Consider the following 20,857-nt stretch of genomic DNA (forward strand, 5'->3'; position numbering starts at 1 on the left):
ATTAATAAAGTGAAATAAAGTATAAATGAAATCAAATAAATATAATAAAATGCCATTAAAACGCTAGCAACAGGGGAAAAAGATAAAAGCCTCTCTCTGTGCTGTGTCATTGTGAGAAGCCGCACTGCCCATAAACCAGGAACACAACTTGACCTGAACTGAATCCACAGCTCAGTGAAGTGCTTTATAACTGAATTTCACTATCCAACTGAATAATTCACTATTTTTAATGAATTTCATTTGTTCTGTAAGTGACTACAGCCAGTCAGCTGAAATCAACCATTATAAACTGGGAAGCTGCAGAGAAAGTTTTCAAGTAAGTCAATTTAAAGCTTGCTTAGGCTGCCTATTTTTCCTTTTACATTTATTACTGTGACTTCACATGACCTGCGATGAAATTTTATAGGACTCATTATCAAGTATACATTGATGGTTGCCTACCCACCAACCATTTCACCCTACACCCTTTTTACAGTACCATAAATTTAATTTAGAACAGACCAATTACTTACCCACAGAGGCAGCATGCTTCAAGAAAGCTGCCCTCATGCCCAGCTCCCACGGTAAACCCAAGTGACCTACAAGTAATCCCATTCCCTTTGCCACAATGATGATTCAGAAACTCAGGTTAAACTCATGACATTCCCCCAAATTTGGTTTAAGAATAAAAATATACAGGGGGGCCTGGGTGGGTCAGTTGGTTGGGCGTCTGCCTTCAGCTCGGGTCATGATTCTAGGGTCCTGGGATCGAGCCCCACATCAGGCTCCCTGCTCCGAGAGGAGCCTGCTTCTCCTTCTCCCTCTGCTGCTCCCCCTGCTTGTGTGTGCACTCTCTCTCTCTCTGTCAAATAAATAAATAAAATCTTTAAAAAAAATAAAATAAAATATACAACTTTTTTTTTTTTTTAAGTAATTTCCACACCCAGTGTGGGGCCTGAACTCATGACCCTGAGATCAAGAGTCACACGTTCTTCTGACTGAGCCAACCAGGTGTCCCTAAAATATACAACTTACTTTAGGCCAACGAGACACAAAGAGGAGGGTTCCTGAAAATAATACTGTCTTGCACTGGTAAGAGATGCCCTCTATTTGAGAATGTGAAACCTGGGCCTTCTACACCCATTTGCCACTATAATGGAAGTCAGCTTGAGGAGAAAGCTAACTTAAATAATACAAAGCCAACACACAGAAGAAGGCAAAGATGAGAATGGAGCAATAGTCAATGGACAAAAGCAGTCTACTAGTCAGCCCTGCCTCAGCCTTCAAGTTACATTTTAATAATAAATTTCCTTATTTTTTAAGCCTGTTTGAAAGAAGTTTTCTGTGCCTGCATTCTAATACACAAATATAACTGAAAATAAAATTGTGTCATTAGGGCGCCTGGGGGGCTCAGTTGGTTAAGCGACTGCCTTCGGCTCCGGTCATGATCCTGGAGTCCCAGGATCGAGTCCCGCATCGGGCTCCCTGCTCAGCAGGGAGTCTGCTTCTCCCTCTGACCCTCCTCCCTCTCATGCTCTCTGTCTCTCATTCTCTCTCTCTCAAATAAATAAATAAAATCTAAAAAAAAAAAAAAAAATTGTGTCATTAATCCTTTTCTTTAATCCCTTATCTTAAATAAAATAAATTACAAAGCTAAAATAGCCACACAAAGTATACAGTAATAAAAGTTTCATAACTTCATATATAGTTTCAAAGCCTTTTAAAATCAGAGTAAGAATCAAAATTAACAGTATACAGCAATTTAACAGAAACGTGTAACAACAATGGGAGTAAGATTTAACTTTAGGATGCAAAGTGCTGCACTGGGTTGAAATGTAGCACTGCCACAATAGAAAGAAAAAATGCATGAATTTTATTTGTTTCTTTTTCTTTTCTTTTTTTTGGAGGGGCGGGGAGGGAGAGAGAGAGAGAGAGAATCCCAAGTAGGCTCCAAACCCAGCATGGAGCCCAACATGCGGCTGGGTCCCACAACCCCGAGATCATGACCCAAGCCAAAATCAAGAGTCAGACACTTAACTGACTGAGTCACCCAGGGGCCCCAGAAAAATGCATAAATTTTACAACAGATCAGTAAGTGTCGGAGGAAGAGTGAAAAATAAAAATGGAGACTGGGTAAAAAAGAAATTGGGAAATTAATACACAATTCCGAAAGCAACCATAAGTTTATCCAACAAAAATCTTTCATAAGAACCTATCTCTTAAGACAGGGTGAGTTTACATAAAATGAATAAAAGGAAAAATCAGCAATTTTGTGATTATACACCTCCTAGAAGGCAAAAGTTATCTTCCAGTCCAATTGTCTTTCTACTGTACTTCAGTGCCTTCATTTTTAAAAAAATATTTACTTATTTGAAAGGGAGAGAGAGAGAGAGAGAGAGATGGGGGGAAGGGCAGAGGGAGAGAATCTTCAAACAGACTCTCCGCTGAGCACAGAGCTCAATGAGGGGCTCACTCTCACCACCCATGAGACCTGAACGGAAACCAAGAGTTGGACACTTAACCGACTGAGCCACCCACACATCCCTTCAGTGACCTCACTTTATGAATGAACAGTAAAAGCAGATCAAGTTCCAGTATCAGTTAATGGGGGCCCCTACAGCGAAAAGAATGAAATTGAAGTCATGTACGTGAAGGGAGAATTTTAACATTCTATTGTTTGTTCCTCAACAAGCACATCTCTCTCTCCCGCCCTTCCCCCCACCTCCAGTCCACCTCTTTCTTGCAATCTGAGAGTAAAAGAGCCTCTGTAAATAATGAAATCAATAGTCATTTATATTTTTCCAATTTGGGATCCTGAGGATAAACAAATTCTCATGGTTTTAGTAAAATCAAGAATGAAAGGAGCAAAAATAGGCTTAAGACCTTAATACTAAGAAAGAAGGTAACAAATCCATTTAGTCCTCTCTACCATCCCTCAATATATAACAGCAAAGCTTTTTCGATGGGAATGACCCCATCACCAGTACCAGGAATGAAACCCAACTGTTTTAAGGTCAGTGGGGAAATCCCATTCCTCCTGCCACACAATTCATTCCGGGGCAGGAATTATAACCTAGGTCTCAGTTCTCTGGTCTCTATCCCTTGTCCATAACTATTAGATCCAAAGTGGTCCTCAGGATTCTCTTTCCATGGTATGGGAGGGGATGCTTTTGCTGCTGCTAGAGATATGAAGGAAGAAATACATTAGCATGGTGGATGCACACAGCCATCTTACAACTATACAAGAAATCACCCCGAAGGTAAAACACTTTCATGCCTTCTTCATGGAAGAGGGTCAAGGCATTTCTCATTTTTAAGAAAGAACAAGATAATGAATGAATGAGGCCAAAAAAACTGTCTATAATTCTGATATACCATTATCAGCAAAAATTTAAAAGATTAATCAGGGCCAAAAAACAGAGCCCTGACTGAACTTGCTTGCAGGCCATTCTATCTCAGGGTGTATCAATTAAATAGGCTAATAACCTTTTTTGGCTGAAGCCAACTTGACATGGGTTTCTCAATATTTACAATCAAAACATCCCTGTTGATGGGATGGAATAAGCAAAACCTAATACTACTTTTGAACTGATTTTTTAAAGACTATATAGAATTCCACTTTCTTTATCTACCATGATTTATTTAACTATTCCCTATTGATGACAGGTTGCTTACAAATTTTATCACCAATAATGGTCAATGAACACCCCATATGTGTATCTTTAGGCATTCATATTATTATTTCTATAGGATAGATTCCTAGATATGAAATTACTAAGTCACAGAATACTCCTATTTCTCTGCCTGCCTTCTCACCAATAAATTATTCACAACCCTAAGAGAGAAGACAAGCCAAAGAAGACTACACAGAAAACAGAGAAAAATTTCTACAGAAGCTGCACTATAATAAGCCTTTGGTGAAAGATTTCAAACTGACAACTAAGAAAAGATGCCATATGTCACCTGCCACTCTTATAAGAACACTTGGGTCAAAGAAAAGAAGTCCATGAAGGGCTTATGGGTTGACTATGAGTTGCAATATAACCATACATAACTCAATATCTAACTTTTCAGTGTTGGGTATAGATCAAGTTGGTGATATTTGAGTTGCTTGTTAATGGACCATTATCATCACCATCACCATCAGTATTATGGCTATTTATATCTACATCCCACCTTTTTCCCCTCTACTTGTCCAAGGGCTTACATTCTCTGATGCAAAATTTCCAAAGAAGACAGTGCCTCTCAGTTTTCTGACTAGCTCTCCAATTATCTTGTCTACACCTTGCTCTACTCATTTGTTCATACGGGGATGCCATGTCATTACCAATGACTGAATCCTTCCAAAATCTCAATTCTAAGCATCTCATTCTCCAATCAACATCTCCTATTTTTCAAGGTCATTCCCTCTAGAAATTCAATTCAAGCAATCCTTTGACACACCTAGGACCTATAATCCATTGGTCCTGCTACCTTTTCACTCTCCTCACCCCCAGGTAGTCCTTACTTCCTCCTTGACCAGTTTAAACTGCAAAATTATAACCACTTCCTTTCATACTCCCTTAACTTCATTGCCCATCTCTGGCTTAGTTTTTCTCTCCCGTCAAAACTCTAACCCTGAATAAAAAAAATTATCTGCCTACTCTGCCTGTACCAATGCAGCTAAATAAATGCAGCATGTGAAAAACACAACTATGTTGACTGGTCTCCCCTTAAATTTATGACCACCAGCCTCAAGTCGACCCTCCATCTTCCTAGCAATTCTACAACTTTCCACTTACCTATTTACTAACCTCCCCCCTTCATATATTTTCCTCTCTACTTAAACCTATTACATCTCCTTCCCCATCCTCACTCTCAGCTGACCACCTTGCTTCAGATTTCACTGAAAATGAAAGCAATTAAAAAAGAACTTCTGTAAATCCCTACCCTGTAGTTTATTCACATAATTCTATCTATGCCCATATACTCTGCCATGATGGTTCATTTTATTGTGTCAACTTGAATGGGCCACACTGTGCCCAGGTTTTTAGTTAAACATTATTCCGGGCATGTCTGTCAGCATGTTTCTCGATGAGATTAGCATTTGAATTAGTAGACTGGGTATGGCAGATTGCTCTCCCAATGTGGGTGAGCCTCGTCCAATCTGTTGAAGGCCTAAAAGAACAAAAAGACTGAGTAAGAAAAAATTCACTCTCTGCTTGACTGTATTCAATCTAGATCATTAGTCTTCTCCTGTCTTCAGACTCAGACTTGGAATGACACATATACCATTAGCTCTCCTGGTTCTCAGGCCTTCAGACTTGGGACTGGAACTAGGCCCTCATCTCTCCTATGTCTTCAGTTTGCCAACTGCAGATTACATATATGTGTGTGTGTCATACAGATAATATATATAATAATATATAATGTATATAATATACAATATATATAATCATATACATAATATATATCTCTCACAATAAGGAATTGGGAACTGGCCCATGCTACTAAGGAGGCTGAGAAATATATATACACATTGATATCAATATCAATATAGCTATTAGTATAGTACACATATACATACACATACACAAGCATATATATATATACACATATATACACACACACACATCCCATGTGCTATCTGTGCTCCTAAATCCAGCCCCTCCATGTGTGCACTAGATTCCATACTCAAGGGCATTTTTCACCTCTCTCCTGCATCACCAATTTTTCCCTCTCTACTAGTTTCCCAGGAAAGTCCCAAAGTCCCATCAGTATATACACATACTGCAATTTCTTCCATTTTAAAAACACACTCTTGGCTAACTACTCCATTCTTTTTTCCCTCTTTATAGAAAAACTACTCAAAAGAATCATCTATACTAGCATCTCCATTTCCATTCCTTCCATTGTCTCTTAAACTCACTGTAACCACTCCACCCCACCAAAAGGGCTCATACCAAGGTACCAATGACTTTCATGTCGCCAAATCCTAGTCAATTCTCAGTCCTCATCTGGCTCAATACACCAGCAACATAGGACACAATTAGTCACACCCACCTTCGTGAAACACTTTATCAAGCTTCTGTGACAATTCTTGATTCTCCACCTACATCAGTAAGAATTCCTTCTCAGTACCTTTTTTTTTTTTTTTTTAAAGATTCTATCCATTTACTTGACAGAGAGAGAGCACAGCAGGGGGAATGACAGGCAGAGGGAGAGGGAGAAGCAGTCTCCCCGCCGAGCAGGGAGCCCAAGGCAGGGCTCGATCCCAGGACCCAGGGATCATGACCTGAGCCGAAGGCAGACGCCCAACCAACTGAGCCACCCAGGTGCCCCCCTTCTCAGTACCTTTTGCTGGTACCTCCTTACTTCCCCAATCTCTAAATATCACAGCATTCTAGATTCAGGTCACAGACAGTTTCATTCTCTTCTCTTTATATTCACTTCCATGAAAATCACAGCCTGATGGCTTTAAAATAATCTATAGCACACTGATGACTTCCAAACTTATATAAACAGCCTAGACCACTCCACTGAACTTCAAACTTGTATATCCAATTACTTAGTACATACTTGATTTCTAATGGGCATATCATAGTCAATATGTATAAAAATTTCCCCAAATTGCTCCTTCTATAAATTAGAGTTCTCAGTAAGTGCACCTTCATTCTGATTACTCAGGCCAAAAACCTTAGTCATCCTTGACTCTTCTCTTTCATTCACACTTTACATCCAATCTATCAGCAAAAATTTTACCTTCAAAATAAAGCTGAAATCCTACCTTCTATCCCACCTTTGCAGCTAAAATCTTGGTTCAAGCCACATTACTTCTTATCTCCTTGCCTCTATAGTCTATTCCCAAAATAGTAGCCAAAATGATTCTGTTAAAAGATAATTCAATTTAAAGGATTATACACCATAACCAAGTGAGATTTATCCCAGGAACGCAAGAGTGGTTCAAAATAAGAAAATCAATCAATGTAATGTATCACTTTAATAGAATGAAAGAAAAATACCACATAATCACCTCAATTGACACAAAAAAGGCATCTGAAAAATCCAACACTCTTTCATGATAAAAAAGACTCAGAAAACTAGAGTGGAAGGAACTTCCTCAAACCGATAAGGGCATTTATAAAAAACTCCACAGCTATTACATTCAATGGTGAAAGACTGAAGTTTTCACCCTAAGATCAAGAGCAAGACAAGAATAGTGAGCATATCATAATGCATATGATAGCATATCACTATGCTATACAACTGAAACTACTTTAATATTATATATCAACTATCCTTCGATTTAAAAAAAGAATTATTTTGGGGGAGCCTGGGTGGCTCAGTCAGTTAAGCATCTGCCTTCAGCTCAGGTCATGATCCCAGAGTCCTGGGATCAAGCCCTGCATTGGGCTCCCTGCTCAGCGGGGAGTCTGCTTCTCCCTCTCCCTCTGTGTGCTCTCTCTCTCTCTCAAATAAATAAATATTTTTAAAAATAAAAATTATTTTTAAAAAGCAAGACAGGGATACTCACTTTCACCACTGCTATTCAACACTGTATTGGAAATTCTGGCCAGAAAAATTAGACATGAAAAATAAATAAATAAAAAGCATTCAAATTGGAAATGAAGAAGTAAAACTCTCTCTATTCACAGATGACATGATCCTACATATAAAAATCCCAAAGAATCCACAAGAAACTTACTAGATCTAATAAGAAAATTTAGCAAAGTTGCAGGATACAAGACCAACACACAAAAAGTCAGCTGTGTTTTATACACCAGCAATGAACAATCTGAAAGGAAATTATAAAAGTAATTTCATTTATAATAGCATCTAAAAGAATAAAATACCGAAGAGTAAACTTATCCAAAGAGGTGAAAAACTTATACACTGCCAAAAAATTGCTGAAAAAAAAATTTTAAGATACCAATTAATGGAGGGGTGCCTGGGTGGCTCAGTCAGTTAAGCATCTGCCTTCAGCCCAGGTCATGATCTCGGGGTCCTGGATCAAGTCCCACATCAGGCTCCCTGCATCCTCTCCCTCTGCCCCACCCCCCAATTTGTGCTCTCTTGCTCTCTCTGTAAGAAAGAAAGAAAGAAAGAAAGAAAGAAAGAAAGAAAGAAAGGAAGGAAGGAAGGAAGGAAGGAAGGAAGGAAGGAAGGAAGGAAGAAGGAAAGAGGAAGAAAATTATCTGGAGAAGATATAGAGAAATTGGAATCCTTGCAACATCACTGGCTGAATGTAAAACAGGGCCACCAATGTGGTTTGGCAGTTAGTTCCTCAACAAACTAAACAGAATTATCTTATGATCCAGCAAGTCCACCCCTAGGTATATACCCAAAAGAACTGGAAACAGGAACTCAAGCAGATATTTCTAATGTCCAATGCAGCATCATTCACAATAGCCAAAAGTGGAAAAAAACCCAAGTGTCCACCAACAGATGATTAGATAAAACATAGTATAATCACACAATGGGATATTATTCAGCCATAAAAAGGAATTAAGTTGATACATGGTACAACATGGATGAACCCTGAAAGCATTATGCTGAGTGAAATAAGCCAGATGCAAAAGCACAAACATTAGGGTGCCTGGGTGGCTCAGTTGGTTAAGTGACTGCCTTCAGCTCAGGTCATGATCACGGAGTCCGGGGATCAAGTCCTGCATCGGAGCTCGGTGCTCAGCAAGGAGTCTGCTTCTCCTTCTGACCCTCCCCCTTCTCATGCTCTCTCTCACTGTCTCTCTCTCAAATAAATAAATAAAATCTTTAAAAAAAAAAAAAAAACACAAATATTTAAAAAATAAAGATAAAAATAAAAAAATTTTAAGAGCCCAAATATTGTGATTCCAGAATGAGCAAATTCATAAAGAGAGATTATATTAGAGGTTACCAGGAGCTAGGCAGAGGGGGCAATAAGGAATTACTGCTTAATTAACCAGTTAGTTAGAATTTGTTTGGGGTGAAAAAATTTTAAAAATAGTGGTGATGGGGGCACCTACCTGGGTGGCTCAGTGGGTTAAGCATCTGCCTTTGGCTCAGGTCATGATCCCAACTGGGATCAACCCAAATTGAGTTCCCTGCTCAGCGGGGAGCCTGCTTCTCCCTCTCCCTCTGCCCCTACCCCTGCCTGTGCTCTCTTGCTCTCTCTGTCAAATAAATAAATAAAATCTTTAAAAAAAAAAAAAAATAGTGGTGATGGCTGTGCAACATAGGGAGTATAATTAATGTTACTGAACTGTATACTTAAAAATTGTTACATTGGCACATTTTGTTATATATATTTTACCACTATTTTGTTTAAAAAGATCATTCAGATGATGGTGTTTCCCTGACAAAACTCTCCAATAGCTTTCCATCTCCCTCAGAATGAAAACCCAAATTTTCAAAATAACCTACCAGGTTCTACAGTATCTGCCCCCTGCTCTTTCCTGTCCGATTTTATCTCCTACAATTCTTCCGTTACTATTTCATTCTGCTCTAACTTACTGGCCTCCTCAGCGGCTCTTTGAACATACCAACAGGCTTCCGCAGGGCCTTTGCACTTTCTTCCCCCCAGATGGCCACAGAACTAGCTCTCCCATTTCCTTCAACTCTTTACTCAAAAATTACCTTTTCAGTGAGGCCTTTCCTGACAAGGTATTGTAAAATTGCAGCTCCCTACTCCCACCCACAGTCATCATCTCTCTTTCTTTATTATTCTCCAAAGGATTTTCACCTTCTGACATACTGGGCATTTGACTTACTGTCTATCTCTCTCCAAAATGAAAGGTCCAAAAGCAGAAAGACTTGTGCCCGTTTTGTTCATTGTTGGTATCCCCAGAGCCTAGGGGAGTGCTCAATAAATATTTGTTGAATTAATAAAAGGAGACCACTATTCAATGACATCAAAATCTAAACTGCCCTATCCATCCCAATATCCCTAAAATTAACATACCAAATTATACAAAACCTTAAGTACCATGACTTAAAGACTGCTAACTAAGCATCCTAAGGATTTCATACCATAGGGACTGGTATTTTCCCATACTCAAATCTATCCAGAAAACAACTCAGATTCAGCCATGAAAAAAGAAAATTATGGATTTAAAGGATGTAAACTCAAGAAATAAAAATAAATAAAATAAACTCAAGAAATCCAACTTAATCTGCTAAATTACACATAACAGGTTATTTCCCCGGACTTTGTTGTGTAAATATGGAGTGGCTCCCTTTCTGCAGCAGTAAAGGCTGGACCCGAAGGGCCCAGTCCTAAGGACCCACGACAGGCAACCGGTGGCACAAGCTGAGGGAGGGAAGCTCTGGGTAGGCCAGCGGCAGGTCCCTTTCCTGTATGCTCGGGAGGTGGAAAGGGGCAGAGGGCACCCGTTTCTAACGCACCTCCCACACACTGCCCAGAGGCCTGTTTTGCCGGACTGAGCACCTCCAATGTCGGAGAAGGCTCGAATGATACCCCAGGGTCTGGAGCTAGCTAAAACAGGGGTGGAGTGGACACGTTACCCTGAGAAGAGTCAGTTCAACCGGCCTCCTCCTCCAGCTGGATGACTTGTGAAGCGCCACAACAGCAGGGCCTGGAACCCAGGTATCCAGGCTAGAAAGCAATTCGACAGACTTTATTCCCGCGCTGCGGAGCGCACGCCGCAGCGTCACGGCGCCCCCAAGCCACAACAGCTCTGGAAGGCGGACGCCCCGCCCCCGTCCTCCGCTCCAGTGGCGATGCAGCCCTGCCACCAAGCCCAGCTGGCTACGCGGCGCGCATGCGCAAAGACTCTCGCTGCCGCTGAGTACTCCGGGAGGTGTAGTCTCTGTGCCGGCGCCGGTGGGCCGCCAGAGTCCTGCATCCCGGCGGAACCTGAAGAAGTCTGAACACTCTCGCCACCCCCGTCCTCATTCCCGTCTTCACACCTGTCCAGTCACCTCGCACTCACGCTCCGTCCCCGCGCTCTGGGCTTCGGTCTCGGCGCGCCCCCAGGAAGAGCGCGAGACCTTCTCTTCCCTTCAGCGGGCTGTGCTGGAGGAGGCGGGGTCCACGGCCCGCCCCCTGCCGCCACCCCCCTCTCCCCTCCCGGCGGGTATCGGGCCGGTGCCCGAAGAGAGGCGGCGGCCCCCGCAGCGGCCGCAGGAGGGGCGGCGGCGGCGGGCGCCGCAGGCGATGCCCCTGCCCGGCTGCTCCGGCGGGGGACGGTGCGAGCGGCGGCGGGGGAGCTGGCGGGGGGCAGCGGCTGCGGCGGCTGCAGCAGAGGGGCCGAGAGCTGGCGGCGGCGGCGGTCGTGAAGGGCATCGGTAGCGGCGGTGATGGCAGTGTCGATGTGAGTGTTTGCTGGCTGGGGACCCCGGGGCCGCGGAGCCCGAGGCTGGCGGCCCGGCGGCGAGCGGGAGGCCCGGGCGGCGGAGGGATGCTATGTGCGCGGTGCAGAGCCGGGAGACGCCGCCTGTCGCCGCCGACGGTTGGGCAGACGCGGGAGCCGGGCTCTGCGGCGGCGGGCTCCGTGCACCGCGGCCCGGAGTGGGGGTCCCGGGCGGAGGCGGGGGCAGCGCAGGCCGAGGGGCGTCTGCGATTGTTCTCAACACCCCTCCCCCACCCCACCCCGTGTGTCTGTTTGTCACTTGCAGCTGAAGATGGAAAGAGCCAGGCGGAGGGGAGGCGGCGGTGGCCGCGGCCGCGGCGGCAAGAATGTAGGGGGCTCTGGCCTAAGCAAGAGTAGACTCTATCCCCAGGCCCAGCACTCCCACTACCCCCACTACGCGGCTTCAGCCACCCCTAATCAGGCTGGGGGCGCAGCCGAAATCCAGGAGCTGGCCTCCAAACGAGTGGACATCCAGAAAAAGAGGTTTTACCTAGACGTAAAGCAAAGCTCCCGGGGCCGGTTCCTAAAGATAGCCGAAGTCTGGATAGGGAGAGGCCGGCAGGACAATATCAGAAAGAGTAAACTGACTCTGTCCCTGTCTGTGGCAGCGGAGCTGAAGGACTGTCTAGGGGACTTCATCGAGCATTACGCCCACCTGGGCCTGAAAGGCCACCGGCAAGAGCATGGCCACGGCAAAGATCAAGCCTCCAGGAGGAGACAGAAGCACTCGGCACCCTCCCCACCTGTCTCTGTGGGGTCCGAAGAGCACCCTCATAGTGTCCTCAAAACAGACTACATAGAGAGGGACAATAGGAAATATTATCTAGACCTAAAGGAAAATCAACGGGGTCGCTTCCTAAGAATTAGACAAACCATGATGCGAGGGACTGGCATGATAGGTTATTTTGGTCACAGTTTGGGCCAAGAACAGACTATTGTGCTCCCCGCACAAGGAATGATTGAGTTTCGTGATGCCTTGGTTCAGCTCATTGAAGACTATGGCGAAGGGGACATAGAAGAACGAAGAGGTGAAGATGATGACCCACTTGAACTCCCAGAGGGGACTTCTTTCAGAGTGGACAATAAAAGGTTCTACTTTGATGTGGGCTCTAATAAATATGGAATTTTCCTGAAGGTAAGTGAGGTGAGGCCACCTTACCGTAATACTATTACTGTTCCATTCAAAGCTTGGACAAGGTTTGGGGAGAATTTTATCAAGTATGAAGAAGAGATGAGGAAAATTTGCAACAGCCATAAAGAAAAGAGAATGGATGGCAGAAGGGCCAGTGGTGAAGAACAAGAATGCCTCGACTAGAGTGAAATTGAACTCCATCAGGCAAAATTTAAAATCATAAATTGGCTAAAAGTACTGATCCATAATCATTTGAAGAAGTTTTTCTCTTTTTTTGGCCCTTTGTTATTAGTAATACCTCCGATAGTTTATACTTCAAGGAGTCTGATTCTCATGTTATACATAGAACATTATAATTCTTATGGGAATTCCAGCCTTCCCAGAGCTAAATAGTGTAGCTGCTTCAACTGCTCCAGACTATTGAAGTATGCAAATCAGCACAAAATACGACATTCTGACCTTCTAAATACCATAACTAAGATTTACATTGCACTATAACATGATCCTGAGAACATATACGTATACTTAATATGGAAGTGTGAACTTCTATTTAACCAGTTCCCCGAGAAAGTATTCCATCCCTACTTCATTAAAAGCTGCTAAGCTTACCTGTAGGGCAGTTACCACAGAAACAGAAATTGACCTCAAGTATAGTATTAATATATTTCTTTATAAAAGAACATGTAGAAATATATTAGTTCATTGGATAACCGAATATCAAAAAGTACCATGAAAAAATCAAATCTTACAGTTAACGATAGTATTCATAATTTCAAATTTTGTGGTAACCCTGCAGTTTATAGTTGCCATATCAAAGCTGTGGGAGAGTTTTAATTGGTTATTCTAATCCCATCTTTACCTCTCTTCACTATACCCTATATTTTTATTGACGTTCCAAAGTTTGAGGAATTACTTTTATGTCGCTGTTGAGTGGGAGGCTTCATCCTATGGCTTTGCTATGGAAATCTTGGTGTTTTAGCCTTTCATGCTAATTTGAAGGTTGTGAGAGTTTTTTTCCCAAAATATATCATGGACTCAAGGTGTTATATTTTATGCTTCTTCTTTAGCACTATTTCAGAGGGGTTGGTGCACCAGTTAACTGATACAAAAATACATCTGTAATAATACATTTTAGTAGCACTTTTGCTACCCTTAAAACAGTGTCAACACTTCCAATATAAACCTGGCTTTTACAGGTATTTTAATTCCAGGAAAAAGAAAAAACAACTCTTTTTCTAAAAAGCACTTAGAATATAAATTTTCAGCCTGGGAAAATTATTTAAGGATTGGTTATAAACATATTTGAAAGGAAAATTCAGGCATTTTCCAAGGTGCTCTTTATGATACTTAAAAAGGTTTACTTTACACAAGACTCACTCATTTACCTGTATTAAAAATTACTTTCCAGGAAGTGCCACAGCAATTTTTCAACACCTAAGCAATTTTTAAACAAGTGGATATAGTGTATATGTGTACCAACCCACCCTGTATTAACTGACTGGAATTTTATCTGTTGAGCTGCATTTTATTCTGATTGAAATTATTGTCTTTTATCTTGGCTTTATTCACCTCCCACACAATAAGTCCATATAATCATGTTTAAGAGCCAGACACTGATTTCAACCCCCAAATATAGCTCTCATTGATGAGAGCTGGCTGCATGGATTGAGATCAGAATGTAGCTCTCCTTTTATATGTTATAAGTAGTTTAAAATTATTTTAATAATTTTTTCCTTCAGCAGTTTGTCCCCGAATCCATTTAAGTAAGGTCACTAAGAGAACTTTGTGAGTCAAGGAAAGAGTATTACTGGCTTATCTTACTTAAAAACAAGCAATCAGTAACCCAGACATATATGCTGGTATTGGTTTTCAGATTGTATTTCATGTTTCCTCAAGTAGTATGAAGGAATCTCATTAGTTCATTATAATTGTGGACCATCTGGATTACTATGGAACAACTGAAGGTTAGAAGATAATGTTAGTACTAGCACATGGTGGGTGTTGAGACTCTAAAAGTAGCAAGGATCTTTAAACAGTCCTAACTGTAAAATAACTATTGTAGACTTGATAAAAAGTAGTTTTTGGTATATGAAGGAGTGATGTGCACTTGAATTACTGTACTACTGATTGTTATTGCTGCCCATCATAGTGCCTATTAATAATTATCAACCTGTCAGATTTTGGCAAACGGGAGCGATGAATGCTCCAGTATTCGAGTGTTCCTATCACTATTGCTATGACTATATACTCTCTCTTAAAACCTTCCCTCCTAAAATATTTATATCCATTAAATCTAAATGATTTCTTTTTTGGTTTTTAGTCTGATAAGATTTGAGTGTTTATGTCTATATATATACATACATGTGTGTATATATACATATACACAATACTATGTCAGACTTAAAGATAAATACCTTTAATTCATTGTATATAAATATTAATTTTGCATTAATTATTTAAGTCAAGAATTAGTTAGTAGCCAAATCTTCTACATTGTATGTATACTTCAAAGTTATTACCATCTCAAAGCTATAGATTGGTAGATGCATATATACCGGCAATTGAATATACATTAGAATCACTAAGCCTTCTGCCAGTCCTTTTGTTTCACTTTTTTATATGTATTCATTGAAAAATGAAATGATGTTATGATTTTTTGATACTTAAAATTCCCAATTATTCATTAGCCATAATCAAATAAGATCCAGTTCAAAACTCTGGTATTAGGACATGTATTGCCATGTATCTTATAAAATAAGCTACTATTTTTATCTGTGCAATATACATTTTATTTATTGTCATTTGTAACATAAATGAAGCTGCGAGTGTACATGGTATTCTTCAAAATAATAGGATACCAGCCTTGAAGACATTAAAACTCTTAAGGCAACTGGATGTTAGAAGTCAAAAAATGAGCATTCAAGTTAGTAACCAAAATTACTAGTTCACTGTATAATTCTAAAACACTGATGATGTTTGCACATAATAACCCAAGTATAATGTGGTGTAGACTCAAAACTGTAATAATATAAGCTAATAGTATGAAATTTGGAAACGGGTTCCTCCTAATAGTTGGCAGTGTGCTCCTAGCAATTGAAAGCAGCACTAATCTGTTGCTTATATGCAAAAGATGCAATGTATTATAAAAGTATTAAAAGTTCTGCCACATTTTATAATTTTCCTTGTTAAAGCCCCAAACTGCCATGTCCCTTAAACTTGAGTCAAACACAAGCTTATTTGCACTAAAGAGCATGGCCAAAAAATAAATGACAGGGTGGAAAAGCTAGTTGGAACCTCTTGAAATAATTGGTTCTAATGGGAGAATTTCACATTTGTCTATTAGAAAGCTATATGGTCCAGGCAGACAATCTGTCAGTTCACTAATTTAATAATGCACTTTACCTTTTGTATATAGAAGATGTACATTTATGCCACTCGACAGGTGGGATGTGTTTCAATAACTATGTAGTTAGAATCTGTAGGGTGATCTCTTGCATGCAGATGTTTGTGTTGGAACTGCTATAATAACAAGTTTCCATTAAATCGGTGTAATGGAGGAGGGTAGAAGATGCTTTTGAAACAAATCCCAATACATTTAACAAACACTTTTCAAGTAGAGTTCATATTTGTATTCTTAAGACCTAAAATCAATAAAAAAAAAACTATTTCTAGCCCAGATTAGTATTAGAGTTGAGACTCTATCTAGTTGAGACTCCCTGTGATACCCATAATACCCTGAAAGTTAATTTTGGGAATTTGTGCAGATAAAAAAAATTTTAATAATTCTGTTTCATTGTTCATGTGTGTTAAAATGACTAATGAAAAGACAGTACATGATACTGTATTAGAATTCAAAGTATGGTTGGCTGATATGGCCTCATTAAGAAAACACCCAGACTAAAGAAATAAAGTTTCAAATTAAGAAAATGCAAAGAGCCTAAGAACCATTGCTAAAATAAACATAGTATTATTTCAAAATTTGCAGAACTAACTTTCACCGACCAAAAAGGGTATTGGGAGATTTAGTGTATCCTTTCATCCTAAAAACTTCCTGAGATGTACATTTGAAAACTAGATAATTGTTGCTTAATAATAGGTTGTATGTACTTTACTAAGAAACACTGTGTACTAATAATTCATTGAGAATATGCTATATTTACTGCATTCATTTTATATATATGGATAAGAATACATTATATATAGTCATTCTATCTTAATATATTCATGTATTTATATTGTAATTTTGCAAATATTTTCAGTAAAATAAACATTTATCTGAGCTGCACAATTTGAAGAGGATGAAATTGGAATACACCCTCAGACACTCATTTTTAATAAGCAGCTACCATTGAAAGTTGATGTATGTACTATCACTCCTTTAGATTTTGTTTTATGGTTTATTTTAATATTTAAGTGATTAGGACTTAATTTGAACTTTTAAGTGGTGTTCTGAAAACAATTTTTATAAGTGTGAGTTTTTTTTCCCCTGCTTATTTCAAAATGTCTTTCATTGGAACTATTTATAAAATCCTATCCCAAGCTTTATGTAAGGGCTTGGCTTAGTCACCACATAGTTTGAAGTCTGTCTTTACCAAAACACCAAACATCTTTGGCAGGATAAAATCTAAAGTAAACCACAGAGAGAAGTTAAAATTGATTCTGTGCCAAAAGAATAATACAGGTATAATATTTATCACTGCCAAGTAAGATTCTTAAAGTCCTTCTGAAGTTTCCTTAAAGATTTCTTGAATTTCATAGAGAAACGGTGGCTAATGGCTAACCCATCAGAGGAAGAGAGTAAAGATGTTAGCATGCTGGTGAGACAACCCATAGTCCACAGTACTGTAGCAATGAGGTACAGGGAAAATGTGTTTTTCCCAAGTTAAGGTCATGTGAAATTTGAGTTTTTAGATCACAGTTACTGTCAGAAAGTAAATATAACAAAATTTATGTAGGTGGATCTTGGAAAAACAATATATGCGTTAGTATATTTTCTTGTATAATGTAAAAAAATTAGTCTTTTTTTCTTAATTTGACGTGATTGTTAAAATTAAATTTATTTTAGTAGTGGGTTTTTAATCAGTATTTTTGAATAGGGAAAACATATATATGGTACAAAATTTAAATGCTACTGTTAGTGAAAAGTAACAACCAGTGTTACCAATTTCTTGTGTATCCTTCTAGAGTTACTCTGAATATACAAGCATATGTGTATATAAATATATTCTTTTTGCACATACAAATGAAAATATATACACTGTCCTGTACCTAGGAGTATCAATTTTGGATGTCATTTTAAATGAATTTTTTCCCTTTTATTCAGATACTATACTTGATCTAGTTAACATAGCACTTAATTTGAACTATATTATTACACCAAGGGAACCTCAAGGAAATTTTAAATGAATCCCACTGATATTTACTTAAAATGCAAATATATGTATATATTAATTTAAAATGTATAAATGTTTAATTTCCCTTCCTAACCTAACCACCTTGTCCTTCCTGTCTTCCCATCTTCCTTCCCGCAAAAGAATATTGGTCTTTTTCCTGAAGTAATATGGTTCAGGACTGGCAAGATATTAAGCTATTTTACCAAGTGTTATTTTAGCTTAACTGTGTTCTCCAATGAAAAACACCCGTATTTAAAAGCTTTAACAAATTATCACTTTCAGTCAAGTTTTTACTAATTCTGCTATTATCTTATTTTTATCCAAAGACTTTGCCATTATGAGAGCAAATGAGTGCTAGAACTATAGTGAAAGGTTATGCTATGACTGTTGAAATCTTTTGATTTGTTAACATGAGCTTTATCTTTATGATGATAAGGTTATTAATGAATAATGCCTTTAGCAACTTATAGTCAAATCCATCACTACACAAAGGGGTAACACTAGTCCTGATTGTTTAAAGCATATATTCCCCCACAGAAGGACTCAGAGTCTGTCAGATGTCCTTGGGACCAGAAGGGGTACTACAGTGATTTGGAGAGAGATGAAAACTTTGGGGCTATGAGGTTTCAAATACAACTAAACCATCTCCATTCTCTGCTAGAAGAGTATAAAACAGTAAATTGTTTTTTAAAATGAAGTGAGCATAATGCTTTAATAGTTTTTCAAAACCTCCCCTGTCCAAAAAAATCATTATTCTCTTTTCATTCACGTCAAGCATGTATTTTAAAGTCACCTTTCTAATAACCACCAAGAAAAAATTATCTGACAAATTGAAAGTTCCGTATTGGAACCCTGAAGGATACTATCTAGTTATAAATCAAATCAGCCAGAGTAAAAGATCCAGTACTGTTAGAAATAACCTTAAAATATAGGAGGATTGGGGGCAATTTTTTTTAATGGATTTGTATCTGTAAATTTTATGAAAATGTTAAAAGGTTTGAAAAATTCAAGCATTGGTTTAAACTTTAGAATATTATCTCCATAATTGGTGGCATGATTTTCTGTTTGTAAAATGAGAGAGTTGTTAGAAGACAGAATCCTCTTAAACATATATATTTAAAGCATAAAGGAGTTTGTTTCTTTTAATGATCAATAACTCATCATCCTTTGCAGAATCTATAACATTGGTTAAAATCTCCAGGTATTTACTTGTTCAAGCTTAAAATGGTTTATATGTTTTGCTTTTTTAAAGAAAGGGGTCAAAAGGAAGGTAAATTCTCCTGCAGGAATGAGTTTTGCTTAAATTTAGGCTAAAAAAAATTAGGAATCTCCCATCCTTAATCAAGGAGTTTCCATGTTAGTACTTTCTGGTAAATTATGTTTTCCAAACTATCTTCTTTCAAAAATCCTTTGTGAGAAATTGCTTATTCTTATTGAGGCCAGTGACATCTACCAGTGAATAAAAACTTGACTCATAATGAAATTAGTGCTGCTACAGTGAAGTTAGTTTGTGATGTGAATATAAAGAAAATACTCATTTAAATGGAATATACAGTTTATTCTTTTCTGTTGTTGACTTATTTCTAAGACTGAATAGGAGTTGCTTATCCTCTCATTTTTCCCCCTTGTATACTTAGTTTCTATGTTATTCTATTCAAAATTTTCATTGTTCCCAGGAAATAATAGGGGTAAAGAAAAGGGAAAGTAATCCCTAAGAAAAATGTTCATAGTAGTTAAAAGTTAGAGTTGCTCAAAGTGTAAGATTGGGGGGGAAAATCCTTTTGTGGGTTTTTGTCTTTATCAAAATGATGGTATAAACCTGTTTGCTTTATTTGATCTGATTAAAGACGGACTTTCTTTTGAGATGCCTATATTCAGAAATATTTAGTATCTTACTTTTCTTAGAGAAAATGGTTCTGTAGTATAGTACATATTCTTCAGGATTTTATTTCTTGTGGATCTGATGAGGTTGTTGCCTAGAGGTAGCAAATGTATAAGTAACGAGAGAAGAGAAAGGTAGTGGCTTATTATTTTGTTTGCCTATAACAAAGGAAATCAGTATAACTGAAATGGGAGAAATAAGACATTCTCAAAACTGAGTCCCTACTTATTTAACCTTTAAAAGATCATTTGAGAAAGAATAATAAGACCTAATTCTGCCAGTGGATGGCCTCTCAGCAAACCATTTAACTTCAGTAGGATGACTTTCTTTTATGAAAAATGAACAAGGGGCTCCTAGGTTGCTCAATCCGTTAAGCATCTGACGCTTGGTTTCAGCTCAGATCATGTTAGGGTTGTGAGATCGAGCCCTGTGTAGGGCTCCACACTCAGCTCAGAGTCTGCTTGAGATTCTCTCCCTTCCCCTCTCTCCCCTACCGCCCACCCCTCTCCCCAGTCCTGCTCGCTCTCTCTAAAAATAAAATAAATAAAATCTTTAAAAAAATGAACAAGATCATGCTAGAAGCTAAGGTTCCCTCCCACTCTAAACTTCTAAAATTCTGTATCAATGGAGTGTGAAAGAAAAAGCAGAGAATACCAGAATTGGAAAGTGTAAGACAGTCTCTCTTTATATTAAAAACAACGGTAATAATGCAGCAATCTGTGATGATACCCAAAGAACCTGCGGAAGTGGCAGTTTTTTATCACATGTATGTATCTCTTGAACCACACAAAATGAAATTTTGTTCCTAGTCCTTTTTAAGATCAAATTGTTATATGCTAACTACGTGACTATCCTATGCTTTAATTTTCTTATAGAAATATTTTTATTATCTATATGAGGTCTTATCCTTGGAAGCATCACTTGTTTCTACACATTCTGTGGTCACTTCTTACATTGTGCATGGCAAAAGAATTTTAAAAATAACATCATTTCCTGAAATGTCATTGTACCTGAAATAATCTTAAATTACATTGCTAAATAATACACTGCTACTATCACTGCAGGGACCCCTGAGAATGAAGTACGACCCTTGACCTCTATTTCCTTGGTCTATTGAACATAGTATGTTACAAGTAATGAT

General features: G+C 38.9%; 2 protein-coding genes across 7 annotated transcripts in view; one reads left to right on the plus strand and one right to left on the minus strand.

The window, feature by feature from the left end:
- The window catches only part of WRN (WRN RecQ like helicase), a 155,426-nt gene extending 144,753 nt beyond the window's left edge, over positions 1-10,673 (minus strand). For 3 of the 5 annotated variants that reach the window (XM_032413453.1, XM_032413455.1, XM_032413451.1), the window contains exon 1: positions 10,462-10,673. The gene's annotated coding sequence lies outside the window, so the exon portion shown is untranslated. The remainder of the gene's footprint in view (positions 1-10,461) is intronic. The other 2 variants (XM_032413458.1, XM_032413457.1) reach the window with 1 other exon arrangement.
- Positions 10,674-11,188: 515 nt separating this feature from the next.
- Positions 11,189-20,857, plus strand: part of PURG (purine rich element binding protein G) — a 35,889-nt gene continuing 26,220 nt past the window's right edge. Inside the window, exons 1-3 of one of the 2 annotated variants that reach the window (XM_032413460.1) lie at positions 11,189-11,270; positions 11,575-12,444; positions 13,259-13,260. In XM_032413460.1, the coding sequence (XP_032269351.1) occupies positions 11,581-12,444; positions 13,259-13,260 (866 nt within the window). In that variant the 5' untranslated portion in view covers positions 11,189-11,270; positions 11,575-11,580. Of the gene's footprint in view, positions 11,271-11,574; positions 20,148-20,857 lie in introns of those variants that run through there. The other variant, XM_032413459.1, reaches the window with a different exon arrangement.

Source organism: Phoca vitulina, unplaced genomic scaffold, assembly GCF_004348235.1.
Source record: "Phoca vitulina isolate PV1807 unplaced genomic scaffold, GSC_HSeal_1.0 scaffold15, whole genome shotgun sequence".
Lineage (NCBI taxonomy): Eukaryota > Metazoa > Chordata > Mammalia > Carnivora > Phocidae > Phoca > Phoca vitulina.